Raw genomic sequence first — 10,948 nt, 5'->3', positions numbered from 1 at the left:
ATACAGGACTCATCAAAAATAAATAGTAAGTCACCGGACAAAAGAAATTGAAATGTCAGCAAACCTATCATTTATATATGAGAAAAACAAAACTTCAGTAATCCCCTAAATTGGACAAAAGCCCTAAAATCCCATGAAGTTTTATAAGTAAATGGATCTTGAAGCTAGCTAGAGCTTCTTCAAAGTCACAATAGGTATGAGAACTGAATTGCTTAAGTCTCTGTGACAGTGAGGATACTGAATTTCCTTTCCAATCTTCCTAAAGGTGTAATATCACAAAATTCCTTATATGTAGCTAAAAAAAAAAAGAAAGGTAGTCAAAGAGAATTATAAAGTGCTAACTGTTTAAACTAATAAAATAAGGTTTTGCTTGGGGAAGCAGAGTATGATACACTTTTTTGCATTGGCAGAAATTCTGTCCTTAAATCTTAATCATTATGTGTCAGAAGTAAAAACAAAAAACATATATTTATATTTTATATGCAGTTAAAATATGTTAAACAGCTGAGGGTGTGGGGCAGGTGAGCATTTGTTAGTATGCATGAGGTACTAGATTTTATCTCCAGAGCCACACACACACAAAAGCACCAAAAGTAAAAACGTACCCAAAGATGTTTGTGGAAGCTGTGTTCATAACACAGGAAATGCCCTCCTGCTTCACAGAAGGTGACAGTTAAGTGAGGATGTGATACAGTACAGTCCTCTGCAGCCGTCAGAACTAATGTTTCTATGAAGCTTCTATCACCATTGAAAACTAGCTGTGTCGTAACGGTAGGTTTAAAAACAGCAAGAAAGAGAAGCATACAGTCTGTTTTACTGAAATCACATAAAAATATGTCAAAAAATGGCTGAAAGGGGAAAACAGCAGCACCTTTTCATTGCGCGAGACGCCCTGACGGCCAAAGGCCCACCCCTGCCCTGGGCAGGACTAGCGCTGGCTCACTTTCGGCCTCTGGTGCACACAGCAGCAGCGCACGGAACCCCCATCCCCACGCCCAGGACAACTCTCACCTTTCTTCTGGGTGGTACTGATCACGTGGCCTGTGTGGCTCCAGGGATGTCCTTCTCGGGAGACAGGGATGTATCATTGGTTGACACTGACTGTGACAAAACTTGAGGGGTTCTTTGGAGGGCTCAACAGAAGTCCTTGGGGCTCTTACTGGGGTCAGAGCTGCAGATTCTGATGCCTCAGAACCAGGGCAGGGGAAAGCTGCCCTGCTCTTCTCTTTGCTCACAGTGAGAAGATTCACACAGAGCTGAATCAGCCAGATTCTAGGGTCATGACAAAACATATCTTCAGGATCAGAGAATTCTTTTCTACATACATGTACACAAATACAAACACAAACACATGTACATATAGACATATACATACACCCTTATTCCTACACACATGTAACTTGGCACACATAGGTGGTTATGTATATATGCATATGACTTACAGGCATGTTTTTACTCATATGTACAAACTTATAAATAGACACACTTAACATGCATGCATATGTTTACACTCATGACACACATGCCAATGTATGTGCAAGTGCCATATTTAAAGGAGCAACATGAAAATAAAATAGACTTTACGGGTGGACTGGGGGCAGGAGGGACAGGTGGGGAGGGAGAGGGACTCAGGGAGACAGAGAGCTGGAATTAAGAGGCATTTGAGGGATGATATAGAAATCTAGTGCATTTTAAACTTCCTAAAATATTTGAAGTTTATCCTAATGAGCTCTCCTAATAATGGGAAAAACAGGCACCACGTGGGCATTTCTTGTCACTAAACAAGTCTTTGAGTCCCGGAACTTGGTTGCATTCAACTGAGTGGTTGGCCATGGGGGTCCCATGGAAATCCCCAAAAGCCAGGCTGTTGCCAAGACTATGGGTTGCTCTCCATAAGCTGACAGTGAACCCCATTGCAGGGGACAACACTCACAGAACTCATTGAACATGGAGAAGTCGAGCTAGTGACTACATAGAAACTTCACCCAGTGTTCTAGTGTCTTTGGTGAGGAAAGGTGCTCTGAAGGCGACAAAAGAAAAACAGAAACACCAATCCAGCCACAAAGCCTTTGACCTACAATTTTTCCTGCTTGCAAAATATGCTAGGGCAATGATGGAACATAACTTGTGGGAGTGGCCAACCAATGTCTAATTTGACTTAAGGGCCCACTCCATGAGATGAAGATACCTGACACTGCTTGGGTGACCAAGAACCAGAGATAACCCAGAGATCTAGGGTAAAACCAAACCCTATTGATCTTAAAAAAAAAAAAAAAAGTATTAATAAAACGACTCCCAATGTTTTGCTATATATTATACTATAAGTAAAATATAAATAATATAATATAAAGTATATACTATGCCTTATTCAGTCATCACCAGAGAAACTTCCTCCAGCAGCAAGCAGGAAATGTTACAGAGACCCACAGCCAGACATCATGTGGACAATAAGTCTAAATGGGAGGTCTCCATCAAATCCCTCCCCTGTTAGCTCAGGAAACCCCATGGAGGGGGAAATGGAAAGAGTGTAAGAGCCAGAGGGGATGGAGGACACCAGGGGAACGAGGCCCTCTGAATCAACTGAGCAAGGCGTGTATGAGCTCAGACGCTGAAGCCAACACAGGTCAGCATGGGTCTGTACTAGGTCCTCTGTATATATGTCACAGCTTTTAGCTTATTGTTTTGGGGGACTCCCGAGTGTGAGAACTCGTGGGTCTCTGGTTCTTGTGCCTGCTCTTCAGCCTCTTTTTCCTCTGTTGGATTACCTTGTCTAACTTCGATATGATGGTTTCATCCTATTACATTTTATTTTGTCACATTTGGTTGTTATCTCTTAGAAGCCTATTCATTTCAAATGAGATACAATGGAATCAGAAGGGAGGGGAGGTGGGAAGGAACTGGGAGGAATAGAGGGAGGGGAAACTATAATCAGGATATACTATAAAAGAAAAGTCTATTTTGAAAAAAAGGAAAAAATGAAAAAAAAATGAATCAACAAGGCAGAGCCAATGTAAAGGCCCACCTGTGGTTAGATGACCTGATCTAAGCCAAAGTTATGACTGACTCAAGTGTACCACTTTGTCTAATTCTCTTCATTCCATGACTTCCAGATCCTGGAGCGTGTCGGAAATAGTTCATCTCTAAGTTGACTTTATTTGTAAATTCTGTGGTTCTGATGGAACAAGATGGCATCTTCCAAAAAGATAGCCTGGTTCCCACTCTGTACTCCTTATGAGAAGGCAGCTGTGGGCTGTCATTGAAGCCTCCTTCATGTTTCCCTGACATGGGGAAACATGTCAGATGCCTGGCAGTGTCCCTCACTCTGGTGTCGACACTTGAGAGTGACTGGCCTTTGGTCAGGCCAGGCCAGGGCCCAAGTTGCACTGTAAGTGCTAATGGCCTCTCTCCTGACCTTTCCACTCCCATACATAGTCTCCCTCCCTTCTGACTAAGACCTGGGAACACATGGTCACTAACAAGCAATCAATGGGGCAAATTGGGGACAATAACTAAGTCCTCTACTGAGCTATTCCAGGAGTTTCCCAGGGATCCCTTCCTGCCTATAAAGGTGTGTGTCAGTCAGTTTTCTGTTACCATAACAAATACCCAAGATACTCAACTTACACAGAGTAAAGTTTTATTTTGGAGATTTGTTTGGGTTCATTGCCAGTTGACTCCACTGCTTTGGACTTGTGCTAAGAAGGCAGACCATAACCGGGCACATGTAGAAAGCACCTATCCCTGACTCCAAATGCTGGGGTTAGGTTTTGACATGGGTAGGGATTCATACTCAGGTCATCATGATTGTGGAACAAACTTTCTTGCTCATTCAACTATCTTCCAGCCCCTCCTCCCACCTCTTTGAGAAAGGATTTCATGTAACCCAAGCTGGCCTCGAACTCATTATGTATCCAAGGTGGACTTTGAACTTCTGATCCTCCTGCCTGTACCCCTTAAGTGGATGGATTCCAGGCATGTGCCTACACATGTGGTTAAGCCCAGCCTAATGGCTTCAGCATCTTCCAATAGTACTGGATGGAGTCCTAAACCTTTATGGACCTTTGGGGAAACATGTCAGATGCCAACTACTGCAAAAAGATGATGAATACTCCTTAACACAGCTTTTCAGGGCATCTTTCTGGTTCAGTCTCTGGCCAGAGGATTCACTGAAGACAAGGACCTCCTTTCTGACTGAGGACCATGTCATCTAATTTTATAAATAAAGAAGCATCTAGAGAAAGTGTAGTGCTTTCTGAGTGCTGAAGATTGCTTTAAAGATTATCTGGATTCTAGACTGGTGGATGCTGTGGTGCAGAACCCTGGGAGTGGAAACTTAACAGAGAGAACAGCTTCTTTTGAATCAAAGAGTAACCAATCAAATGCAATACGCAACAGTTTATTTATAAAACAAAGAAAAAAAAACAAACTTAATTCTTTTACGACATCTTATAGATTAAGTAAAAATACCAGTATTAATATATATGTATATACATAGTGCATATATATATGTACAGATGATATGGTAACATTACATGCTTCTCAGGACAGAATTAAAACATGTTCCCTCATATCGATGTAAAATTCAATCACAATCTCAAACACCCCAAGAAAACTTGTTTCCTCTATTTTCTCTCTTTCAGACTTCAAGTACAGGAAGTGATCAAACCAGGATCTAAACATAGAGCCCATCTGCTATGCACCAACAACAATGGACTGCCACAGAGTATGAGTTGGGGGTCTTCGAAATTCTTAACACGGGTCTCCATAACCCTACACTGTGTCAACCTTCTACCTGAGATGGGAGGGAGAGATGAGGCATGACAGTCTGTAGGTTTCATGTGCATGTTTACATGGATGTTTTGACAAAAGCAACTAAAAGAATGTCTTCTTACAGCAACACTGGCCATGAACACTCTGGGGGAGGATTCCTTTTTCCTCTTTCCTTGCCAAATGAAACACAGAGCCCCCTCCCTGGAAGGAAAAAAAAAAAAAAAAAAAACCAAAACCAACAACTCAGAGTGAAGCACCTCTGGCGATGATCAGCACACAGCAAGGGACAGAGAGGTAGCGTTTCCTTGGTGACAGCTCCGGGCTGACTCAGATGATTTCAACACACCCTCTTCTGCAAAAGGCACTCACATATTGTCTGTTTATAAATCATACAGTGGGGTCCAAGCATGGGAGTCTCTCCTACAAATATAAAAGAGATAAGCTGAGGAGCTGGTACAGCAGAGAAAAGGGTAAGAAATACACATTGTGTGTTCTTTTTTTTTTTTTAAGGATAATCAATAAGGGACTTTAAAATATTTTCATTGAAAAGTTTGGAATTCTAATAAAATTATCAGCAAGAAGCAAGGTATTAGAGGACGAGAGATGGAGTCCAAAACACTGACAAGGGGGGCACTAGCTTCCCAAGTGGCCAAAGCGAAGGACATGGTTTGCTTTTGACCAGTGGATGCGTGAGAGGGAGGGAAATGGAGGCTGAGAAGCAAGGAACAGGGTAGAGGGTGGGATGGAGGGCGGCGTCTCCAGGAGCAGAAGGAATGTATGCGGATCTGCACTGAAACGAATGGGTTGCCCCCTCCCCACTGCCCTTACATCTCTGTCCATAAAGACCCTGCCCAAGCCAAGGCTGCCCTCACCGGGACACCACTGAGCTAATGGAATTGTAGGAGGTGCCACTGTTACAGCTTGAGGCATAGGCCTCCTGGCCATTGCCATCAAGGTTGATCTTGAACACAGAGGAGGCCTTCAGTAAAAAGTCCGCAGCATCTCGACGCCCCAGCTCCCGAAGTTTGGATATGAGGATGCCCACTGTACTCTCAGGGTAGGAGGTCCATTCCTGTAGCAAGGCATGCACTGGGCTCGGGAGAAAATCCCTAGGAGCCCTGGTATTGATGTTGTGCTTGGCCACCATGTCTGGGAGGCCCAAGTTCATGGCCAGAAGGCACCAGTCCTTCCCCATGGGGTCGGGTGGGTCAAGCAGACGACTCAGTTTCCTCCGGGTCAGCAGACTCAGGTCTGATGCATGGATGTCCATGCCGAGGCTGGCCTGTGAGTAGACATCGTGACACCCAAAGCACGTGATGCTGCTGAAGCTCTCCTTGTACCCTCCCATGGTGTTGGTAAGGGAGCTCTCTTTCAGGGTCTGAGCACGGAAGAAGTCCCGGGGCTGGTAGACCATGACTGGTTCATGGTGTTCCCGCAGCTGCTGGGGGCTCAGGTAGTGCTTCACCGTCAGCAGCCCTGGCAAGGTGGTGGCCATGACATTCTCGATGGTGCTGCATACCGAGTCTAACAGCAGGCAGCACTTGATCTTCTCTGTCTCCAGCCCGCGCACCTGAACCTCGATGCCCTGGCCGTGATTGACCAGCAGTACCAGTAGCTCAGCCCCTCGGTTTGCGACTCTGCAGCCACTCACCCACAGACGGATGTCTGCGTCACCCTCGGCACTCTGCTGGTGAATCCACCGGCACAGGTTAACCTGAACTTTGTGAAAGATGCCACAGGGGAAGGGAGTGAGGTGCTCCACAGGGACGATTCGCACCCCGCCGTACACCATCACCTCATCCTCCTCATCGGCCCAGGAGCGCTGCAGGCTATCTGTTTTGATCAGAGCAGGAACATCCACCATAGTCCCACTACTCAGGTCCCGGGCGCAGATGTCCATAGCATCCAGGATCTGCAGCAGCTCCTCCACGTCACTGTCGGGAACCAAGCGTTGGATGTCTTCCACGGTATAACGGCCCCGATAATGGTGTAGGGCCCGAGGTGTCTCCACAGAGAGCAGCTTCCCCAGGACGTTGGTGCAGAGCCATCGGGGGTCCAGCAGCAACACATCCTGAACCGTCTCACTCTGCATGATGTTGATCTGCCAGAAGCGACAACTCAGAGTCACCAGAGGGAAAGGGCACCCAGGCCAGAGGCACTTAATTACCCAGAGCTCAGCAGGGAATCCCCAAGGAGACACTCTGAGACGTGGCTCTATCTCTAACACCAAACCTAACCACTGCCCTCAGCTGGTTCCAGAATATCAGAGGAGAGCTTCTCAGAAGCAATTCCCATGGAAGTAAAAGTCAAAAGTATGTAAAGACAGGGACAAAAGCAACAACAAGCCAAAGCAATAAACAAACAGTGAAGAAGACAAGGAAAGGGAGCGAGACAAGACAGCAAAAAGATTGGCTCTGATGGAATCTGGGTCTAGAAAAAGCCACAGCTCAATAAAGGGAACTATCAAAAGAGTTTAGCAGGGCAAACAGAAACCCTTGAATGAAGACAATAAACTTGGCCACTGCCTTAAATCGGGGTTGTATTTCTGGACTGTGAGCATGTGTTTTACTGAGCTTTGTGTGGGAACAGCCCTGTCTTTAGAGACACTCAACGATTTACAGTAAAATATAGCAATGTCTGCAAAATAAATTTTTAAAAGGTAAGAGAAAGGAGGCAGAGGAGCCAAAATGTAAAGACTCGGTCAAGGTCAGTTGAGAATATGTAGTTTTCGTGTGCTATGTTTTGTTTGTCTGAGACAAGAGGTCACTATGTGGTCCAGGCTGGACTTCAATTCTTCATTTTCTTGTCTCAGCTCTCTGAGTGCTGGGATTACAAGCATATCCCATGATACCTAGCTTCCATGGTGATGGAATTTTCTTTAAAAAGGTTCAGAATATTGTAACTAACATATTAATGCAATATAAAGTTTAAAGACACATTAAAAAAACAAAAAAACTTTATATATATTGTTTGTCCCTATGATAACCCTTCAACTGAAAGAGGGGACAGAATGATACCAGATATTGACCAGTGTGTCCATTTCTTTAAAAGCCCAAAAGTTGGAGAAAAAAATGTAAAACGAAAACAAACCAAAGCCAGAAATCACTTTTTCCTTCTGGACCCTTTAAGGATATTCTATGAATAACAGTGTTCCCAGGTAGGTTTTCATTGCAGGGGCCTCTGGCTCCACCTGCTGGCCATGGGCCTCTACTGCCCCAGTGTAGCTTAGGCTTCTCACTGCTTTCATATTTGAGCCTCAGACTTAACTTCTCCAGAGGAGACAGTCCATTTCCAACAGGGCACTGAGAAGACCCCTTTACCATTTCATACTAACTAATTGTTGTTATTTCTTTAGGGTCGAGACAAAAAAGCTTGACCCATGGAGGAGGAAACTAAGGAGCTAATGGTTCGTAAAGAAGGTTGCAGCTGCACAGAACTGGCCCACGTCACTGAGCTTCTCTTTCCTTTTCCCTTTCTCCCAGTCTTCATTTCCTAAAGTCTCAAGCTCCAGGGAAGACGGGATATGATATGAAACTAAGGGGATCCCACATCATGACTCAGAAAATTTCTGGTCAAATACTAGGAGGTAAGAGAATCCTATCAAAGGAGAAAGTTTATTTTGGCGTGCGCGGGGGGCGGGTGAGGGTGGGGGTCAGGGGTGGGGGGGGGATGAGGGTTAGGGGGAGACGCCCTATCTAAATGTCTAAATGCCTTTGCCCTGTTCCTGTCCTTTTCCCTGCATTCAGTTACTTTACAGTATGCTAGTCAGTCAGCCAATCAGTTGGCAGTTTACTGAGAGTTCAAAGGCTGGCATTACTGTTTGAGGTCCTTCTGGGCCACTAGCTCTTTATTCAGTATTAGTTTAAAAAATACACAACTCAGACAAATGCAAGCCTTGACATGGCGTACAAAACCAATGAACCCAGCTCTGTTTTCAATATTCTCAGATGACTCTAAGTGTTAATGATCACCACTGTTGCTCTCGACCCAGCCTAGCTCATGTGACCACTGTTTCATAGGAGTGAGGAGGTAAAAGGCTGTGCGTGTTCTGAGGACAGGCACTCGGGATGCAGTGAGAACATTTTCCATACTGGGCTAAAGGTCACACAATCAAGAACCAATTTCTGTCATTTCTGGTAGGTGTTGCTTGCTGAGAGGGTCTTTAAATGTGGTCCTGACTAAAGGACACTGCACATCAGAGTGTCTTCTTGTCCACAGACACTGTCCATGAGGATACCTCATGGGCTTTTCTCAGTATTTGTCAACCCAGGACCATTTACGGAGCCAGGGCTTCTCAATTCCCTCAGAGCAGCCAGCCTAAGGCTGCCAGGAAGAGCAGAAAAGTAGTGGGTGGCTGAGGGGGCAATGGAGACCCAGTTACCTAGGACAAGAGTAACTAACAACAACAGCAAACCAAAGAAAACAGACCAGCTGTTGATAAGGAGTAGGGATAGTTGCTTCTACCTGATATGACTTCTGAAAGTGCAACTGGTATCCTGAGGCCCAATCCTGAAGTACTATGCTCACACATCACACTCCAAACAATGGACCTAGAAGCCTGTTAACATCCTAGGACTTCAACCTCCATTAAGCTACAAACACACAGACACACACACACACACACACACACACTGAACAATGGAATAAGTTTCTCCTTTTAACAACCATCAAACATATAGATTCTATCCAATCTAGTCATATCAATGAATAGTAGTAGGAGAGCCAGATCCAGCCTGAACTAGTCTTGGCACAGTAGCAATAAGGAAAATAAATGTGTCCTATAAATAAACTTTCAGGGAAAAACCCTTATTTATCATGCTATGCTTATGCATAATTAGGTGTGCATATGACAAAAATCAGATGCACCATGGGAAAGGATATTCATCACATCAAGCAAAGGCTTACATAACCTAAACCTGTCAATTAAAATAGAGAACCTCCCAAGCCTGCCCTTTCTCTTTTAGGCCTCATAAAGCCTTGATGTGAAGCACAAGGCTCCTGAACACTTTCACCTATGTGACCTGCTGTCACTCTGGTCAGTGTATTTCTTTCTGATCTGCACTACTGCTTTGCTTTGAAAAAAAAAAAAAAAAAAATCTTGAAATTGTGTAAACCAGGCAAGTCTTTAGTTCAAGTCCTTGAAAAAGAGGCTCAAAACCTAGAAACCCCAGGCCCAGACTGTTGGAATTCCTGGCCACTCCCCCAGCTACATGACTACACACGCGCTGTTCAGATGTTTAGTCATTTCAGGGCTTTACGTCCTACGTAATCTGTGCGCTGCATGGTCGCGTGATCGCTCAATCAGTGCGCATGCGTGGCGTAGCTCTATGAGCCCATATGAGCATGTGCAGGGGAATCCATAAAAATCGGGTCACAGACTGCTCCCCCTTCTTCTCCCCCCACTCCCTGCACATGTCTTCCACAGGCCTGATCACATTCTTTCCTGTCCTCCCTTCTTCTAATAAAACTCTGATAGTGGGTTTTGTTGTGCCTCGTGGCTTTTCTCCCACGGTAATAGCGCCACTTAATGAGTAACATTGAGCTGCCACATAAAACCAACACAGACTCCAACCACTGGTAACATTAAGGTGAAGGAGAAGCAGAGAGCAGGAATTCTGTGTGACTGGGCAAGGTGAGGAGAGCCTCGTGTGGTGCAGGGTCTTTTCTCCTCTGCCAGCTGGAGCTCACCCACCCTCAGGCATGCTCACCTCGCCTGTGCTGTGCAGCTGCTGTGCAATGCGCCTGAGGTCATCCTCAGAGGCCAGGGGGTTCAGCTGGTCCTGCACATCGTACACAAACTGCTGCAGTGACATGAGCTGGTTTGGCCCGTTGAGCTTCCGCCAGGAGGGCAGGGTCGAGATGATCTTCTCACACAGGTGAGTCATGGGAGGGCAGCCCTAGACAAGCAGGTAGGAGAAGTTAGCCACTGCACAGCTGTGAAGCTCTCGGAGCCCAGGAGAGACATTGTTCATGCTGCACATACACAGAGTCAGCGCTTTACAGGCTCAGTCTCAGGGCCCATCACTAACCTAGCGGTATAATTCCTTTGAAAACTTTTAGAAGGATTCTTCAGTGCCAAATTATTTTAAAAATACATTCTCCAAAATTCCCATTCATGATACTTACTGTTCTACATTTGTAAATTTATAAGCTTTAATCCATGCACTTTGGGGCTATT

The 10,948-nt window shown here is 45.1% G+C and overlaps 1 protein-coding gene across 4 annotated transcripts in view; it reads right to left on the bottom strand.

The window, feature by feature from the left end:
* Positions 1-4,380: 4,380 nt before the first annotated feature.
* Dapk1 (death associated protein kinase 1) overlaps positions 4,381-10,948 on the bottom strand; it is a 159,019-nt gene continuing 152,451 nt past the window's right edge. For 3 of the 4 annotated variants that reach the window (XM_076573519.1, XM_006981704.4, XM_076573520.1), the window contains 3 exons: positions 10,479-10,667; positions 5,643-6,871; positions 4,381-5,190 (listed from right to left, as the gene is read on the bottom strand). In XM_076573519.1, coding sequence (XP_076429634.1) covers positions 5,151-5,190; positions 5,643-6,871; positions 10,479-10,667 — 1,458 coding nt within the window. In that variant the 3' untranslated portion in view covers positions 4,381-5,150. Of the gene's footprint in view, positions 6,872-10,478; positions 10,668-10,948 lie in introns of all 4 variants that reach the window. The other variant, XM_076573521.1, reaches the window with a different exon arrangement.

The sequence above is a fragment of the Peromyscus maniculatus genome, chromosome 5 (genome assembly GCF_049852395.1).
Source record: "Peromyscus maniculatus bairdii isolate BWxNUB_F1_BW_parent chromosome 5, HU_Pman_BW_mat_3.1, whole genome shotgun sequence".
NCBI classification, from domain to species: domain Eukaryota; kingdom Metazoa; phylum Chordata; class Mammalia; order Rodentia; family Cricetidae; genus Peromyscus; species Peromyscus maniculatus.
The sequence above is the reverse complement of the archived record's forward strand: the minus strand, read 5'-3'. Positions and strand labels throughout refer to the sequence as shown.